Source organism: Cyrtonyx montezumae, unplaced genomic scaffold (assembly GCF_038088225.1).
Source record: "Cyrtonyx montezumae isolate F1298 unplaced genomic scaffold, pur_monq_1.0 scaffold_1, whole genome shotgun sequence".
Lineage (NCBI taxonomy): Eukaryota > Metazoa > Chordata > Aves > Galliformes > Odontophoridae > Cyrtonyx > Cyrtonyx montezumae.
The window spans coordinates 19,405,976-19,426,476 of record NW_027071825.1 but is presented as its reverse complement, the minus strand read 5'-3'; the positions used below and the strand labels follow the sequence as shown (position 1 = coordinate 19,426,476).

General features: G+C 36.8%; 1 protein-coding gene across 1 annotated transcript in view; it reads left to right on the top strand.

The window, feature by feature from the left end:
• Positions 1–20,501, top strand: part of VAV3 (vav guanine nucleotide exchange factor 3) — a 152,157-nt gene that overhangs the window by 43,271 nt on the left and 88,385 nt on the right. Inside the window, exons 3-7 of the mRNA XM_065742663.1 lie at positions 11,625–11,683; positions 12,610–12,675; positions 14,368–14,476; positions 18,372–18,464; positions 18,562–18,630. Coding sequence (XP_065598735.1) covers positions 11,625–11,683; positions 12,610–12,675; positions 14,368–14,476; positions 18,372–18,464; positions 18,562–18,630 — 396 coding nt within the window. The remainder of the gene's footprint in view (positions 1–11,624; positions 11,684–12,609; positions 12,676–14,367; positions 14,477–18,371; positions 18,465–18,561; positions 18,631–20,501) is intronic.

Sequence of the window (20,501 nt, the reverse complement as noted above, 5' to 3'; positions counted from 1 at the left end):
CATTATTGACTCTGTTGCGTCACTTCCTTAAACATCCACTGGCCTGCATACCTTTTAACTGATTTTTCTTTCAGATCTTCAGTTTGATGTAAAAAATGGAGAAGGGAGCATAACTCAGTTTAGGTTGCTGCTGGATACAGAGTATAACTTCAAAATGTTGACTTTCAACTTGCGCTTGTAGTTCAGTCTGTGAATTTTGTTGCTGATGTGAAGCAAAATTTAAACAACTGATTTTTTTTTTAAACCTGGTAAATGACCCATGAAAATCTTTTTTTTTCCTGCAAACATTGCTTCTCTCAGTAAGACCTTTGTACCTGTGACAGTGCTACTAGTAGAATATTAAGCATTTGGTATCACATAAGTTTTGTTTCATATTGTATTCTAGTCAATTAAAAGCAGGGTGCTTACACAAGGTTGTTTGATTGCCATGTATTTTTCCACTTATATCTCCCAGAGTTGACTTTGTGCATTGACCACTGAAGATGCAGTAGCCTTATGTCCATAAAGTGCGGCTGCTTCTGTTGACTTATTCCTGTCTAAAACACGGAACAGTTTCAGAATTACTCATGGTGTGTTATCTGGGTGCATCTGCTTGCCCTGCAGTTAATTTTGCTTTCATTCACTCTTAAACTGTTCTGCTGAGTGACCTGCAGTAAGACTGAATAGCACTCTGGGAATGGTGTTTGATGTGGACAATTTGTATTGAACGGAACTACCCGATTCATATCAAATGTTCCACCAAACTCTTAAGTGCTTCATGCAGGACTGAAGTTGTACTTAGATAAAGCTTTATACCCTGTTATAAGTCCAAGTTGTTTTCAACCCAGTTCCCTTTCACAAAAGTGCAGGATGAAAACAAGAGGTCAAAGAGCACAGAGGAAACGAGGATGGGGATAAAAATCTCCAAATTCAGGAGTGTTACTGAAATCTCAAGATGCATCTTAATATAAATAAAACTACATGTTAGTTTAATGATAGGCATTTGTGGTTTGTTCTTATTTATCACAATATCTGCATCTAACATGTGCAGTATGATTCCTATTGTGTACTTGGCTGTATATTTAAAAGTTCTTCAAGTGAAAACTGAAGAAAAATCCCTTATCTGAAGGATGTCAAATAAATGAGAAACCTCATTAGAAATATTTTAAGGAAATGTGATTCCTGTCTGCAGTTGAACTCTGGTGCTACAGTCTCTAGACTAATATCAGACGTGGCTGCTTGTGTGTTCTGATACTGGTGAAGCAAAATAAGGCATTCCTTGAAATCAGACTGTCTTCTTCCTTCATTCCTGTGCCTGCAACTCCACACCCTTGTTGGAACTGTTTTAGAGCATTCAGGAGCAATATTCCGTTCCCCTTGCCATGCGAAAATGACAGGAAGACTTAAAGCGAGTATTGCTTTACTTAACTATAGATAGCATCATTTCCTAGTGCAGTGCTCAAGTAATTCTAGTTTGCATGAGGACAGTCAGGGTTACAGAGTTATTATGGGATATAGTTCTGACAGTGTAGTGGCTTGGGTACAAAGCTTTGGTATGGAGATGTGAAGTTTTTGATCTTTTGCTGTTATTGTTATGTTCAGATATTTTTCTTTTGCTTTATATTCAAATACGTTGGTATTTTATGATGTTAATAGGTGACTGGCTTGGGAAAAAACATTGACCCAAGTAGGCATGTGTGGGAGATGAAATTATGTACTTGCCTTAGACATCTTCTTTGTCTGTTATTTCTGTCTTTTAACTGATCTTCTAAATGATAAGTTCTCAAAGATCTTTCTGACAATTTTGCTGCAGGCAGCATAAGGACACTGTTAGTGTAAAGGGTATGATGTCAGTCAGAGATTGACTGTCACACAGGTTGTGTTTTGTGGATTGTCATTGTGATGTGCAAATTATTCCAACTATGTATGTTTTTTAATGAAAAAGAAAAATAGAGGAATCCTTCTTTCCCTCAGTTGTGTAGTTTTGTGTTGGAAACGTAGTGTTCATTTGAGGTGAAAGTTCTAGCCATTTATAGGTAATGCTAAAGCCTGCAAGCTGCTGCATGCTCAAGAGAACAAAACAGTGATGAAGCAGTAGTGAATAAAACAAACAACTTAATTTCTCTTACTCTGAAAAATCAGCAAAGGAGTAAGGATCCAGGTAAAGGAGAATAAAGTACAAACATAATAAGAACATAAACCTAGTTTTTAATTTTCTTCCATTGCAGTTGGTGTAGTTTAGCTCATTATCTACATGTACAGACAATTAGAGAGGGAAGCAAACCGTAGCTCTTTTCAGGCTTCTATAAAGGGAGCTGTTTGGCCATTCCTGCTGCAGGATGTCTTCTCAGGTATCTTTTGTTGTCCAGTTTCAGAGACAACAATTTAAAGTGAGAGCAGTAGAAAATGTGAGTAAGGTGAGTTATGCTGACTTGTTTATCTTTCTGTAGCATGGAGGACAAATACAATGCTTTTGATATGAACTAATTCATTCCCTTATCGCTTCTGGTTGAGAAGAGATCTCCAGAGTGTGAGATTTAAAGATAACCAACGGCTTTTGTAAGTTACTATGCAAGTGTGTGTGTGCATCAGAGAGCAGCTTGTTCCCTTTGCACTGCTCTCTGTAGCAGGGGGAATTTTTTTCCTATGGAGAATAAGAGGACAGAAGATGAATTTTTTACCCCAATAACTATTGCATGCTGGAGTAAATTCAAGTGGGACTTGATACCATTCAGCAACCTCAGTTAAATTTGTTGTTGAAGTGAATTCAGAAAAGGGAGAAGTGTGGCAGTGCATACTTTGCTTAAGACAGGAAGAGAAAGACCTTCCTCTGCTTTTAACAGAAGAGAGGAAGAAATACTCCATTGCACAGACTCCTCTTAATAACCTTCTTACTGATAGCAAGGTTGACAAGGAATTGGTATGAATATAAAAGTGAAATAATTCAGTGGGAGTGCAGAAACCACGTACCACTTAAACTCCAGGATGCATACCTAAAGCAATATTTGCTTAAGGTGCGATCAATAATGAATGCCAAAGCACTTGTTTCTTTCTAAAGCATGTTTGTGCTAATATGGATCATCCAAGGTCAAACGCACCCAAAATGTGTACAGAGTGTACAGACACCTCAGCTGTCTTTTGCAGTTTAGAGAATTTGCTTGTTTTCAAAAAAGGAAAAATAGTCTTTTGAAGTCTTTTAAAGTACAATGGCAAAATGTGATTCTGAAAGACACCAAGCAGTAATTTATGTCCACGTATTTATTTTTCCTGTGGTACCAACTCTGAGCATGTTGGAAAATCTTGCTGTTAGTCATTAAGGATGAAAAATGGATGCTTACACTTAGGAAGAGGTTTGGACTATATTAAAAGGTGCTGTTTTAAGTACAGGAAAGAATGACTTTGTCCACAATTGTTTAGTATTATGGCCCTTATAAAATAAGGTAGATATTGTGGTATCGGCAATAGGAGTCTTTCAAAGTCATAGGAAAAGAGCACTTGTACAAATCTTGATTACAATTTGAAAACACCACATGTGAGTTAAAGGCTTTTGTCAAGAGAACTGCAATGATTTAACAGCAGATATATTTTGCAGAATTGACATGAGCGTATCCTTTCGAAAGCAGAACTTGAAAAATAGCTGCATTAGAAATCAGAACAAAATTACATTTTATTCTCCAGTTTTTACATGGGCAGTATGCTTATGGCTGTCTGCACTCATGCTATTTACTAGCTGCAGTGTTTAAGTGCTCGGTTTATGTTCAAGAAATGTGTGAAGTGAGGCTGTCATTCTTGAAGCAACATCACCTTAGCAAAAATAAAAAAAACAAAAATAAAAAAACCCTTCAGGCACGGTGAGGCTTGAACGTATTCATAGAACCAAAACCACAAGCTGCAGGCAGGAAGCAGCTGCTGAAACTCCCTGCCCCCATTGCTTTCTTTGGTTAGTATCTTGGTCTTCTGGACAAAGCAAACCTAACATTAGCCAGAATATGCTGCTTGCGAAGTTTGGATTTTTTTCACTTCCTTGTAAGAACAGAATTGTCTAGGGAAACTGTCATGCTTTTGATCCAGGATCTGTAGCCTTGTAATGGGCTGAACTTGAAAAAATGGGATTTTAAGCACAATTTTTGTATAATGGTTGTAGATTTGTATGCATAATTGGATACTGGTTATTAGAGACTTGCTTGTTATATGTCTAATAATGAGATTGTTTGTTATGCATTCCTGGAGAGCATTTGGTTTTGTTTCTCCTTTTATTTTAGCATAAGCAATATTCAGGAGCTGTGTGTGCAGCCCCTGTCCCACTGTTCCCACTCAGGAGCTGGAGTGATCTGAGCTGTGGCTCCCTGCAAAAGGGATGACATGTTCAAAATGTTCATTGACCTAAAAGGGGTGGGAGATGAGCTTGGTTAGCATGGGTTCCAGCCTGCCCTTTGGTATTGCTGGAAGCTACATTTATACTTCTATTTTTAAACAGCGGTCCTAGAGAAAAGTGCTGTAGGTACCTCACATCTGTAATTTAACATCAGACATTGACAATGACATCAGACATTGCTTAGTGTAACTTAGTGATCTTCTGAGATACTGTAGCGGAGGATGAAATTCCTCTGTCTCGCGGTGCAACAAGACGTAAATGTTCAAACTATGTATGTAAATATGCCCTGCCCTGTCCTTATGGATGCCTGATTTTCCATCCTCATGCCTTCCAGACTGTTTTCTTAAAATGACCTCTTCAGTTCTACTTGTCTTCCTTGTGAGCCACCTGCCTCACCTCTCCTTTTAACAAGGCTTTGGAGAAAAACCTTGCATTTTCTATAGCTGTTGATTCCCCAGGGTTTTTGAAGTCCCACTAGTTTGCAACTCTGTACTTAGGTTATCTACAAACAGGAGGAGGCAACACTGGAAAGGGATTTTTTTTTTTGTCTTGGCTATTTCTTTTGTCTAGAGAATTTCTTGTTACTTGCTATCTGTGAAGATGCTGGAGACACTGAAGAAAATGGATGAAGAATTAGTCTTCCCCAGGGCAGTGCACACATGGTACTGTCCCCATCCTAGAAGGGAAGAAGAAAATGTGCACGCCCTGATACCCATGTCTGAGCTGCCCTATGCTCCCACAGCCAGCACAGCAGCACGGTGGAGGTCTCTTCTTGCAGCTGGGAGCTGGAGCTGTTTTCAGAGGAAACACGCATGACTGCCAAGAACAGCTTTTACAACAGTTGTTTTACCTTTGCTCCCCCTCTACATAAGCATTTGGCACCTGGTTTCAAACTGTTCTTCAGAGTTACTGGCAGGCTCCTCTCAGTCACAAAAAACTTGGCTTGAGGTTGTGAATCTCTAGGCCATGATTCACTGGAATAGCTTATCTATTTACTACTGACATGCCAGTGCTAAGATGAGATGGGAAAGCAGGATAATGTATTCTTCTGTTATATTTCAGGAAGATGTAGTTCAGTAGAAATGAAAATTTCATAAAGATTATGAGAGACATCAAAACTGGGATAGCTGGAGATCACCGCTGTAGAAATTAATGGCTTCAACGTACTCTTCTGCTAAACAACTAAAGCTTGTATTTCATAATCAGAATGAGATGGAAATCAGTGTTCAGTGCTATGTGAAGTTTTATTTAATCAAAAGCAGACATTTCTATACTCCCTATGCTGAAGGTCTGGAGATCATGGTGTTCCTAAAGAGGTTTTGGTGAGAGTGCCAAGGCTATAAATTTTCTTTCATGTGTTTGTATGACTTTGACATCTCAGTGTATGCCGTGGAAGTATTTAGTAGAGGCATGTTTACAAAGCTGGAAATTGAAATTAACTTTTTATTTTTAATGACCTGTTAGACGTGTGAAACTAGGTTTGTTTCTAGGCTGTACATATTGGAGCTTTCATTTTTTTCTGCCTTTTTGAAACACCTCTCATTTTTTTTTCTTCCCTAAAGGCTCATGCTTTGATTAAAACTAACCTGAACTAGCAGAGAATACCAACGCAATGCCAGAACAAGTCAAATGGAGAGAAAGTGTTCATATTTACTTACTGATGCATAAAGCACAACTAATGCATCTAAAGTGTGTTATGCCACGTAATCAGCCTGGAGTTGTCTGTGGGTTTTTTTTTGTTGTTGTTTTTTTTTCATTTATCAACGAACTTAAATTCAAATGTGAGTGAAGCAGTTCCTGGGGGTCTTTTGGTCCAAAAGTCAATCACAGATTCATAGAATGGTTTTAGTTGAAAGGGACCTTAAATATCATTTACTTTCAGCTTTCCTGCCGCAGGCAGGGTTGCCAACCACTTAATCAGGCACTAGATCTGGTTGCCTAAGGCCCCATCCAAGCTGGCCTTGAAAAATGATGGATTATCTTAAAATACTAAGAGGTGCACTCCCCCCTTCTATGCAAAATGAAGTATTGATCCGTGACTGTCCAGGGCCTGGTAAATTACAGATGTTTTATTTAGAGTAACTAAGGATAAATATTCTTTATTAACATAAGTTGTTAGGGATCATACTTACGTGTAGCAATTTTATCTTATATCAGAGCGACAGATATACAAAATGAAGATTTTCTGCTGCTTTTTTTTAAAATCTTCCCTATAATGGGATGCATACAAATGGATTCCTGATAAACCACTTGGTATGAGCATTGGTATAATCTAATTGACAAAGTGCCTTCATTGTTAATAGAAATTTGAATGTGCTTTAGATAGACTTTGAAGGAATTGATTCTTGAAGTGATGAAGGGTCAATATGCTGATATTGCATAACAAAGTGAGAGTTGTTCTTAGTCAAGCATAGACAGAAAAACTTTCTTCTTTCTGAATAACAAACTGCAGGTGGGCTTGCTTCTGAGGAAGCAAACAGCAGTTCTGTAGTTTCGAGTTGGTGTCATTAAACTTAAGCAGCTATGAGACTTCTCTGTGCATGCACCTTAGCCTGAGAGTAGTTACAACTGCTTGTAAAATACTTAATAGGGAGTCACTTGATAGATATCATGTTAGACATGTAGCTACAAATCTCAGTTTTCTTAAAATGGAATGGAGACTGATCAGAGTCAAAGAGGTAATCAACTCTCTGAAGGATTAGTTTTCCTGTATAACTGAAGGATTTTTTTTTCAACCCCAAAATTTGATGTAGTAAAATAAAACCTGTTTGTGAAGAAGCTCAAATGCATGTTTCAAAATAGCACGTCAACAAGTAGGCTGGTATTGGAAATATTTTTCATTGGTAAATATGACTGCTTTATTTCTGTCTGTATCTATTGGCTAAATAAATTTTCTTCAAGGGAGAGAGGGCTATCTATTAGCTAAATAAATTTTCTTCAGGGGAGAGAGGGCTAACTTTTCAACAAAATGTAGCACTGAAATACTAAACTAGATACTCAGATTTTCAAGACAAGACTTAAATATAATATGGTTATGAATTCTTGGTGACTTTTGCTGTGTTAGAAAAACACATACATGAACAAGTGCATGCATGGAAATAGGACTGTTTTCTTTTAGCCTATGTGTATTTTGTTTTATTGGTATGAATTCTGAAACTACTGCCATCAACACTTGTAGATGACTTAATATTTTCAGTTTAGCTAAGCATTGTAAATGTAAATATGGGCCTAATCTGAAAGCAGCTGTCAGCAGCAAGGAAATGTTGCCTGTCCTGGGGAAACAGTGAGCCATGAAATTATGTATTTTATCTATTCTAACAGAGGTAAAGTACTTCTAAAGTGTATTTTGTCTGCTTTTGAATTGCAGGATTTGTAAATTGTGTTTTAAGGGACAAGGTTAAGAAGTGATCCCACAAAAATACTTAGTAAGACTGATTCTAAATTCAGACATCCTGGCTATAGAAAGGAGTAAAGTAGTCCCTCTAGTGTACTTCTGTGGTAGATGTGCAGGAATAGTTGAAGTCATTGGCTGTAGAGTATGGCAGCAGGAAATTATGAAATAACATTTTGGCAAGGGATATGAAAGTCCTAATGTAAACTGGAGAGCAGGACCTACAACAACACTAAGTGAAACAATAATGAATATCAAGTCCAAAAAAGTCTGTTGTTGGAGTAATTATTAAAGTAAGAAATTAATGGGCTGCATGAGGCTGTTGTTCTTGCTAGCTCTGCTTGAAACAAAGCTGAGGAGCAGTGTCTCTTGGTGGGCCATGGGCCAAGGTACACTTCCTCTTGCAGGGCCATAGTTTAGAGTTTCACGCCATGTTTTGCCTAAATTGGCTGTATACTGAGAACCAGGCTTGGATGGTTCACCCATCTTCTTGGAGTGTGGCTTTGATGTGAATTCTAAAGATCTGCTTAACCTCTGTGTGACAAAGTTAGTCAGTGAGAGGCAGCCACATTGGACTGGGTGCCGGGAGGGGTTCCTCTTGTGTCTGGAAGCCTCTTGCAAACACCTACCAGTTCCTTGTTCACTGTTGGAGAGACGTAGAGATAGTGAGCTTTCCAGCTCGACTAAATTACTAAATATAGTTGTTGCAGGTTATTTTGGAGAATACAGACTGTTTTTTAAATGTAATAGGTTGCTAGAACGTAAGTAGCATAAATAGAATTTAACTTATTACCTAATTCTTGGTGCCTATTCCTGGTAATATTGGGTGTACAGAATCTCTGCAGCCCTTTGTGCAGTTGTTTGTTGTAAAATAGTCCCAGCCATGGAAGCTTGGTTGTTCTGGACTTTGTTTAAGCAAAAAGTCCTAATTTTGTGCTTACAGCTGGGATCCACTTTAGCCTAGGCAGGAGCATCTGTCTGAATGGAGAGTTTGAGGCCTTGCTGTGAGAGAGAACTGAAAATACATCTAGGGTTAATGGGTAGAAAAGTTCCTCTGAGTACAAAAGAATAAGGAAAAAAATAAAAAACAGCATGGGAAGCATTAAATTGGATGTTCTGAACATTCAAATGGGCGGTACACTGTAATTTTGGAGTTCATAATTGCACTGTATTATAGCTTCCCCTAGAACTGTGTTGGGCTTCAAAGTAAAGCTGCTTAGGAAACTCCTCTCTCTGTCAGTTTGTTGAATGTCAGACATTTTACCATGGGTAGTTTGGTAATTTTGGTGAATTTCTGGCGAAATTCAGATAGTTTTTCTGATACCTCAGTCTGTCCGTAACCAAGATCTTCCCCACAGACTGAGAAAAAAGGGATCTCTGAAAAATTTCTGCAGTGTGTTAACAACAAAGAACTGAGATTTCAAGTGGGAGAAATGCTGAAAACCTTCTTTGCCCCACTTAATGTTGAAACAAAGAAATATATGTATTGAATTAGGCGTAGTGTGTTGACTGGAAGTAGTATGTTGTATTTGTTTGTGTGGGCTGTGGCATGTATCCTGGCATATTCTCATAATTCTTTGGAGCTGGAGAATAACTCAACAGAACTCTCCAAAAAACAATAATAACAAAACCCTTGTGTAGAAACCATTATATTTCTAGTCAGAGTATTATCTTAAGATGTTTAATAGGAGTGATCAATAGGCAAGCATCAAGTTGTATGCAGCCGTTTTCAGTTACGTATTTTAATCTTAAAAACATTGGGTCATTAGTGATTTTTGGTTCTTATCTATTTAATTTTAACATAGAAGAAGTTACTCCTACAATGTTTGTGTAGCCACACTTCATCACCTCCTGGAGAATACAGTATCTGCTGAGACACTGACAGCTGCTGTGATGATTGCCATTTTCTTCTTAACCAGTGCTCAGGTTTTGTTAGAATTCTGCCTGTTAGCTTTGTAGCATGTCAATTTCCTCTTTGTACAGTGCCAGATGCTCTGTTTTTTATAAGAACAGTGAAAATTTCTACTTGTCACCTTTTTTTTTTTTTTGCTAGTCATGGTTCCTTTTCTATGTATATTTTTCAGATGCTTCTCTGGTTTCTTCACCTTTGGGATTTATTTATTTTTTCTTTTCCTATGAGAATTTCACACTGGTTTCTGCAGAAGTGTGTATTCTCTTAATTTCTGTTTTGGTTAAACAAAAAAATCTTGTTTTTGTTTGTGTGCATATTGTTAGCTGCAAAATATACATTGACGTTACATTTTGGGAATAGGATTTGCTCATTATCTTCCTGAAATTCATACTTTTTGTCCCGATTGTCTCATGTTATCGTGAAACAAGCCACAGCTATGTACAAAGAGTAAGGTATATAGTTACTGGTTTGATTTCACCAGACAAGTGAGAATCCGTTTAGGAGAAGGATTTGTGTGGGCTGGTGGAACCGTTTGAAGATGTTTTGTGTGCCAAGAAATAACATGTTGAAACAGGAGAGGGGTATTTAGTTCACCAGACTTGCCCTGCACTTTTCCAATAATCATTAAACTTCTTTTCCTGTTATTTTACCATTCAGTATTCACCCATCTGTCAGGACAAATCACTGTGCTGGCTATTGAATTTTTGATTGACTTCCTGTAGAGCCTTGTCTCATACAGCTCAGCAGTCTTCAGTTCTGCGCAAAACTTCTCAGGTGGTTCTTTTGGTATCGAAATCAACTCACCTGGTTTTTTTTTTTTTTTTAATTTTGCTCTTCACAGGTGAAATTTGGTTGACTTTGGAAGTTTTTTTACTCTAATTTAGGCTCTGTATTTGGTGGTTGTTCTGTGTGGCTTTTACTTTGTCATTTTCCTGTGTGAATATGTCATTGTCCTCTCTCTGAGAGATGTACATCTAACTCCGTACACTTTATATTCAGACTAGTATTGTAATTACAACTTCAACAGTAAATAATTTTATTTGTAAACTTTATTCACAGATGTCCATGGAACATCCACTGCTACACCCGAATTTTAACACTACTGGTACAAACCTTCTCGAGAGATTTAACTTGAATTTAATCTGAGTTTTAAGTTATAATAAACCAACCTGAAATATCTGGGATGTTCAGGGGACCTTGTCCTACTGGGTGTCATTTTGGCTTCTTATCTCTCTCTAGCAAATAAGACTTGTCAATCTGATAGCGTTCAAAATAAGAGAAACTATTCGTAACATAGAAGACATGCTAGGTACAGCGTGAGCTGTCTAATATTACAGCTGACAGCTAAATGACTCCTTGTATATGACCAGACATCCTCCATTACCCTCCCTAATATTCTCCTCTTTTCTGTATAACCTTGAGCACTTATGGGAAGTATTTTCTTAGAATGAGATCTCACACATCGCTGCAATCTTCTGAAAATAAACAGTTTGTGGTCTCAAATGTATGGCTTTATTTCCTGTTTGGCTAATAGAAATCTTTCGAGTCCTGAAAAGAGCTCTTCCACTTGTCGTTTGGCTCCCTCTGCTGGTTAGCCTTTGGAAACACTCAAATGAAATGTTTCTGTAGATAAACCTCCAGCGCAGTCTGCAAGGCCGTTGCAATTTACATACAGTTTAAGTTAAAACAACGTCATGATTTGGTCCTAAATATACTTTTTAAAAATTTAATTAGTGCTAAAACTTATAGATGAGAAATTTCCCATTGTTTCCTTGTGTTTCCATCACTTCTGTCAGTACGCAAACACTGAAGATCAAGTTGTGGGAAATCTGTGGAAGTCTACATCACACAGTATTTGGCTCAGCCAGATTCTGTGTCTTCTTATATTGTATGCTGTGATTAAAAGATAGAGTTTTTGGACTTCTATTCTACAACTAATGATGGTTAATTTCCTTCTTTTTCTCCAGGTGATAGAAACACTCTCAAAACTTTCCCGCACTCCTATTGCAATAGGCACAGGAATAAGGTATGTTATTAGCCTAGTAAATGGTGGGAATAATGCCTCCTGTGTGGCCCTCTTTGGAAATGTTGATGGGGACTATGGAGGTAGACATGGAATTCTTTAACAGCAGTTGATATGATCTGGCAGAAGAAGCAGAAGTCTGTTTCACATTTTATTTGGAAATTGATTCTAAAGGGAGTCCTTAATTTCTGGTATATTTACCAGTGCCTGAAGTCTTCCTGCGCTGAAACATGGAGTGAACAAATAAATGGTTTGCTTTATATCACATTTTAATAATAATTACATAATTACAATAATAGATTGTAAATCTGACTGCTGATCTATATGAAGAACAGATTTTCTCCTGTTTTCATTTTCTGGAAGTAAGCAAAATTGCCAAATTGGTGAGATTCTTGTTGTAAAAAAGAAACAAACAAAATCCAAAACAAAGAAGTTGAACTGAAAAACCCAGTCGACAGATCAGTCAAACCCAACTTCATGAACTCTAATTGTGTCTGTGAGAGGAGGTGAAAGATTGTGTCCTTTAGCTTTGAAATTCTCCATTTTCTTTGTGTGTTTCAATTCAGCAGTCTTGTGTGAGTGGATGTTTAAAAAACAAAACAAAAAAAAACACACACAAAAAAAAAACAAAACAAAAAAAACCCAAGAACCTAGAAACCCAAAACAAACAAGAATGCCTTCACAGTCCTGTAATCCATGTCCTGTGCTAAAAGTTCTTACTTCGCTGTAAAAACTGACAATAATGTCTATTAGTGGGGATTTATAAAGTATCAAGTCATATATACAGACCTAGATATATATGTTACTGCTTATCAAGTAAAGAAGGGAAAATAAAACGTGTTAACATTAATGAACTGTTATATGTATGAAAATTTCAGAAAGCAAAACCACATTGCGACTACACTAACAGAGTATTTGTCTTTCTATAGGCCTTTCCCTACAGAAGAAAGTGTTGATGATGATGATGTCTACAAATGCCTTCCTGATTTGATAGAGTATGTTGTAAACCTTTAGTTAAATGAAAGATTTTGTTTTTTGATTACACAGTACTGTTTATATGATGTTATGGAGCACACATAATATTAATGAAAATAGAGATATTAAGTTTTTCTTTTTTTGTTGTTTTTGTATTTTTGAGGGTGGTTGGTTTGTTTGGTTTTGGCTTACCATTATGGTGATCAGGGAAAATTAATTACAAAAGTTTATTGAAGATTGTAATACATTTATGTATTTAAAGAAAGGAGTTTTGTAAAGGGTTCTGGTAATGAAGTGAATCATTAATGTGTTTTTAAATTATCTGTCTGAACAATGAGAATGCTTTCAGAGGACTATGGAGAACTATCAGTTTTAAGGAACCCAAGGAAATTGTTTGTATGTATGCATTTGCCTTTCTGGGTAAGAGTTTGCAGGATTATTAATTATTGCCAATCTTGGCATTGGCTTTGAGGCAGAACTAGGATAGACATGAAAATACTGTATAACAGTAGTTTAGACTTCCCAAGATCCCTTAGGAATCATACTGGATAAGAGCTAGGATCAGAGCATGCTGTCCCAAAGCATAAATTTCATCAGTGCTTGGTTCACTGGTCCCTATTGTGCTTTCCTGTTTTGCCTGGATCATGTTGTAGGTCACGTGCTCTGATATAGGTGCTGTTAATTCCATGGGTATTATTTCTTTACTTGTCTACAAAGAAGGAAAAATCTTACAGTGGAGTTTACAATACACTTCCTGAGTTCACACAGACAGTTCACTGAGAGAATTGTCCTTTCTAATTGTAGTCTTGCATCTGGGTGGACTGCTTCTCTATTTTTTTCTTTTCTTTTTTAACTCTGAAGAATTTTAATGTTATTTTCCAACAACAAAGTACTCAACTTATTAGTAAATCTGAGTAAGTCTCTGTATTATTATGACTGCTAATAATTTTATCTGTTTTGTAGGAGCAACCTGAGAAATGTGGGTGCAAGAGGTTTTGTGGACTGTGTAGTCTTAGTGTAAATTAGGCAAAACTCCTACAGGACTGACTCTTATGAAGCCAAATTACCTGAGGGTAGAGCTGAGCATTGACTTTATATGGAGCTAATTATGTTGTCTGCATAAGAGGAGCACAATTCTTTTGCATTGTTTTGCATTTTTTTTCCTTCGAAATACCTCATTTTAAATTGGAGAGGACACTCATCATTTTGGGTAGCTGAAGATTGCTTATGGTATGGAGCTGATTGCTCTGCAGACATTGGTATATTTTACCCCCAGATAATTTTTAGTTTAGGCATGAAGGGAGCCTGTGCCATTGTCCTGCTTTGCAGTGGGATGCCAGGCAGTCAGAAAGGACAGCTTCTCTGCCTCTGGATGTGGTGGGGAAAGGGATGTAGAGAAGAATGGGGCTGGATGTTATGTCCTGACAAGCAGCATGTCAAGCCTAGCTGATTTTATGTGGTTGTAAATTCATTCAGTCTTCAGTGTTGTGTTGATTTCATACAATGATATTTTAAATCCATTGAGGAAAGACAATTAGTGGACTTAATTTTCCTTCATGGATTCTTTACAGTAGACATTTCTATTAAATTATCTCTTTGCTTACTGCATCAGTTTTTCCTATGAGAAAGGCTGTTTTGCGGAGCTGACGTTGTAAATTGCTTGTGCTGCACAGCTTTTTTTTATTATTGTTCTTTTTTCATTTTCCTTTCAGTGAAACTGGTGTTGATGAAGATGAGGAGCTGTATGACTGTGTCTATGGAGAAGATGAAGGTGGGGAGGTTTATGAAGACCTAATGAAAGACGAAGCAGCACAGCAACCTGTACGTTTTCTAATTCTTAATTTTTTTTTGCACAATAGTGATTATTTATTTAACATTTGTGAAATTACCTCTTCATAGCTAGTTTCACTGAAACTTCACTCATGCTTACTTGAGTGTGGATGTGTTGTGTGCAGTGCGTAATCTCCTACTTTGTGGTCTCTTTTGGCCAAGGGTTGAACATTAGCTATGGTAATTTTTTGAAAGAATTATAATTTATTTAACTGAAATATAAGATTACTGGTTACAAGTAGTAAGATTTGCCAGCTACTTCAATTAAAAGTGATTAACTGCTTCAAAAGTAAAAAAGTAATAGTAATAAAATATTGTGAGGAACTGTTTGTTCAGCTGTAGTTTGGACGATTAATCTTGAAAATGACGAACAAAGGGATGTTACTTGAAGGAGTGAAACATTTAGACCTTTCTCTTTTGATTTCTTTTAATTATTGCGTATTTCCAATACAGGTGTAAAAGATACCTGATATGATTTGTTTTCTGCTTTTACAGTCAAACACTATCTTTAAAAAAATGCTAACAACAGCCCAAACAAACCAACCAAACAAACAAAAATCCACTGGAAAGTGTACTGATTTGTTTTAATCTTTATAACTGTATAGTTTCAAGTATGTTTTCAAGCCTGTTTTTCTGCTAGTACACAAAAAATCAAAGATGAGATGAGGAGAAACCTGTTAGTTTTTAGCTTTTTGTTTAATTTTGTTCAATGCTATTCTTGCCTATCTGTCTTTCTAGCAAGCGATTAATATAGAATTTAGAATCTGTGCTTTAAATTGGTTTGCATCTTAGCCTAGATACTCCAAATTAAACATACGTGTTAGTTTGTAATAGAAAATAAATGAAGCTTGAAAACATAGTACAGCTAAATATTTCTTCCTCAACATGTAATGAAAGGAGACATCACAGTTGCTTTGTTTTGGCAGATTTCTTGAATGTGGTAATTATTTCTGCTTTGTGATAATTTCATTTCTTGTTTATAAATGCACTGCATGCTAATATGATGATTTAACACAGTTCTTTCATTTGAATACTCCTACAAGAATTCCCTGCGTACTAAAAAGACTAGCACAGGACAATCTTTGTGCAGATATTCAGAATAACCTATTGCTTTTAAGAGTCTCTAATAGCAACCAAAATACTTTGTGCCTCTCTCACTTTTGATTTATTATAATTATCTTGCAAAATAAACTCTTCCACTACATTTTTTTTTTTCAGTTGGTGACCTTCAGATGCAATTTTCCTCACTTCTGTTATTTACACATTATTTTCTTCTCTTCTTTTGTTTACTGCGCCCAAATTCCAAAACTTGGGGTATGAATAGAAAATTGACATGTTAAATCCTGTCAAAAGTGCTTATGGGAATGATCTGTTTGGGTTAGGTGAGCACAAATCTGAAGTCAATTACTTTAAATGGAATCCTAGGATTTTGTTTGCATTACTCATATTAGTGAACAACAAATACCCCTGTTCTGCAAGTGGTTATACACTCTATCGAGTGCAACAGTACTTGTATTGATGCAAATACTACAAGGCAAAAGTGAAAAATAAATAAAAACCCAAATAATGTCAATTAATATTAATTGAGATTAAATATGATTAACAGTGACAGAATTTAGGAATAAGTGATAGATTTTTCATATGAGGCCAATTATTAGAGAATACTTACTAAGTGTGTTTCTACTTATAATGAAAGACTAATGACAGATGGCTTTTTTTTCCAAAAGATTACTTCTGTCTCCAGCTGATAAATAAAGCACTTTGAAACTGGGTGTGGGGAAAGACTAATAACTGCAAAAATTAGGGCTTAAAGAGAGATTCAGGAAGTGGAGCACCTGATAGATGAGTGAGAAGCATGTTCAAGTTGCAGGAATCGCTTGTAAAATCATACAGAGATAAACACGGAGTAGGGTAAAGGAGATAAGGTAATGAGGATACAGTGATGAAGCTTTATGTGTCTGTATGATTTGAAACTTTCCATCCAGTTTGCATACATTTCCTACTCTTTATATGTGACCAAGCTATCACAAGAATAGTATGTGTGTGTAGCTCATGGACAGTATAAACGTGGTTAGCTATTTGCTTGGTTGTACTTATGAGATGTGTCAATATGACCAATAGTGGAGAAGGGGAGTGAACTCGGCGTAACTCTTGTCCATATTGAGAGCTAATTTTTAAAATTTCAGAGTGTAGAGGTCTTCCACTGCTGGAGGAGTAAGAAGTCTTTTGCTTATAAATTAAAAGACATTTTCTGAATACCTAGGACTGTAGCACTAGATTGTTAAATTCTTCCTGATTCCCTCTGTAAAGAGTACCATCTTGTTATAAGGTATATTGTGTACCGGATGTGAATCGCCCACACGGAGTGAGGACTGTAGGGTCAGGAATATATTTCGGAGGCCAGGAAGACCTCAGAAAGATATTACAGACTGGTAACTAGGCTTCAGAAATGATGTGATGTTATTGTTCCTTGTTATGCAATTGCTTATTGGTGATTTTGGAGAAAACTTTTTAGGTCAGCAATTATTTTTATTTGTTCCTTAGATCTCCCAGACCTATAAGACTTATAAGATCTCCCAGACTTGTGTGGCATGAATGCTTTCATACCTGTTTCTGGGTATCTAATCTTTAGCTGGAAAAGAGAGTTACAAATTATTGAAACTTTAACACTGTGGGTCTGATCTTTAATAAGAGTGATTGTAAACTATTTTTATGGTGTCCTATGTTGATAATTGCATAGTCCACTCTGAAAGCAGTGCCTCCTGTTTATTTTCTTGGAAACTACAGTAGCTACAAAGAGTACAGTAACCCTGGTAGAGCAAATTGTCAGGCTACAAAACACTATTTTTCAACATAGTTACCACAGTGAGCTGTGCTTTTTTGCCAGCAATGAAAAAGAGCCTGCATGGCTGGCTGGAATGTGGCTCATCTTCCATGCTGCTGTCACTGCTGCTGGAATACACCACCTACCACATCACTGTGCAGGCATCCACTGACTGTTTGGTCTCCACACATGCTCAGTAAGCATCGATGAATGTCAGTGGTTGCTGTTTTCTTCCACATGGAGGAATTTGGTGACAAACCTTTGCTTCATCTGCACTTCATATCAGGCTTGTGTCAGAATGTGTCAGAATGACTCTCTGCTGCTATCTGTTGCTCTGCAAGAAAATGTAATGGAGTGTTAGTGGGAAAGTTCAACCTCTACTGCTATACTAACAGCATCTACTTCTGATGTCATTGACCAACATCATAAACTAGAAGGCATTACTTTTGGAGCAACCTTTATACTTAAATGTCGTATGAGTCCTCTAATATACATGGAAAAATCTCAGATAAACATGGAGGAGCAGGACTTAGAGATCACTTTCTCTACCATTAGAGATTTCCTGCTTCAAAGATTTGCTCACATTGTGACCAAAGAGAAAGCTCCACTTGAGAACTAAAAGGAAAAAGCTGTAAATATGTGCGGGCACTAGACTGAATATTTATGACAATGTAAAGTTACTTACATGAGTTAGTCCCATTAAGTTTAATGAAATTACTAACTGCTCAGTATTTGAAATAAGATTTCATAGTCTGGATGTAAGTTAAGTGTGCCCTTGTGTTTCAGCTTCTGAAGTACGTGCAGACAGTTGAGCTCTCTTTGTCTAAACATAAACTTTTCATAATGTTCCTTTGATGTGGAATTTTAGTAAAAGTCTGAAAACCATCAGCTAATTAAGCATTAAAGTATTCTTTATTATTACTATCCTCTTTGGAGGCTGCAGTATGCAAAAAAAAAAAATAAAAAATGATGTAGTTACCCTAATTGCTAAATTTTAAGCAAATAAATGTTATCCATTTGGTGCCTGTAAATAACATAAACTTGCCTTATTTGTAATTTCAGAAACATACTGAAAATGATGTAAGAAGTTGTTGTCTTGCTGAAATAAAACAAACTGAAGAGAAATACACTGAAACTCTGGAATCAATAGAGAAAGTAAGTACTACAACCTTACAGAAACATTGCGTGTGTGTTTCTATAGCATTCTAGAAAGTGTAACAACACAGTCAATGTATGTATTTTTTCCCTGCAGTTTTTCATGGTGCCGTTGAAAAGGTTTTTGTCAGCATCAGAGTTTGAAACTGTTTTCATCAACATTCCTGTGAGTAATTGTGTATTTAATGAAGAGATATGAAATTCATATCTGATTATGATATATTAGTGTTTTATGTTAGTGCATAAATTGAATATATGAAATACAGTGCAAAATTGATTTATGTTGCTATAGGGTGCTTGTTGAAAAAGAGTATGCACAATATTTTATTATTTTTTTAGTCATTTTCATGGAATAAAATGAGAAATAGTACTCTTGTACCACGTAGTAAGGTTAACCACTTCTTAACCAAGCAGGAGCATTTTTGTCCCATAGAGAATAAATTATAGAAGATAGGTTGACTTCTAAAGTATGCCTCTATTTGAGTGACTGTGTAAAATAGTCACTGTCATGTTGCCTACACTCGACATTCAGCAATGCTTTCAATAGGATTTCTATAAAGAGTCTGCAAATCTTTGTATCTAGCTTGGTCTGTCATTGAAGACATTTTGATGTTCAAATAACTTTTAGATTCTGAATCTGGTACTGGACAGGAAAAGCAAATCCTCTGAAGTGTCTAGGAGACATTATTTGACTGAACTTTTCAAGGTTTCCTATGATTATCACTTTGTCCCACTTATTTTTGGCCTGTTCACAATAGTATGACAGTTTTTACATATCTTTTTTATAGTTAATGTAAGTATCCAGCAGATATATTTCCTTTATCTGACATTAAAGGAAGACATCAGACGTGGTCTGAAGCTTCTCTTAACAGAGAGAAATGAAAGGACCATTCTTTTATGAGGCAGACTGTAAAGGAAGAATCCCCAAAGCGTGGCCCACAGACCACATCAAACCTTTATCACCTATGAAAGACCATCTGTGTTGGCTAACTGTGGAATGTCCTGCAGCTTCTCAGGGCAGTGGGAGGAGGTGTTGGGGATTTTTTTATTCAATGGAAGCTGGTCTGCAAAAGTATTTTAATTGCTGAGCTAGTACCAACCTGACTGCAGCTAAATTATAGCAGTTATTGAACCAGTGAATCGTAAGGTGATACATCATATCTTTCCATATTTGTCTCTCTGTTAAAGCTTTCACTGTGAATCTTAACTGCTACAGTTTCCTTCTCTTTGACCGTTCGTCTGAAGTACTGTCACAGATATCAGTAACCTACTTGTCTTAGAATATGTTAGCTGCCTTTAGAGAACACTTTGCTTTGAAAACAAATTGATGTTCTGTCCTACAGTAATGTCTCTGTGAATGAAGCTCTGATGTGACCTTCCTCACCCACTGTAAATATCTTTCTAAGGTGCAGTGTACCCAGGTACACTCACTGACCTGCCCCTTGAAGCCAGCCAATGTGACATGCTTCACAGGGATATAAAAGGGGCTTATGCACTGCAAGCAGAAACAGAGAGGTCAGCCTACTCGCTATTCCTTCAGGAACTGTAAGGAGGCAGATCAGCCTTTCAGTATAGGGGATACTATAAGAAAGGAGACAGACCTTTTAGCAGAAACTGCTGTGGTAGGACAAGTGGAAAGGGTTTCAAACTAAAAAATGGGCGATTTGTATTGGATATAAGGAAAAGGTTTTCTACAGTAAGGATAGTGATGCACTGGAACTAGCTGCGTGGAGAGGTGGTGGGTGACCTGTCTTTGGAGGAACTCACAGTTTGAGCACGTGGTGGAGCTGTAGGTGTCCCTGTTCATTGCAGGGAAGTCAGGCTAGATGGCTTTTAAGGGTCTCTTCCTCCTGAAATGATTATAAGATTCTGAGATAATAGGAGTAAAATGAACAGAAGATATTCATCTGTGATTTGGAACTAGCACGACATAATAAAATGTTGTTCAGGTTTTTTTTTACTTTGATTTTTGTTACAGGCTTTCAGTATTCTGCTTTTAAAAGGCTGTCATTATTTCTAACTTTTTCTACCATGTCA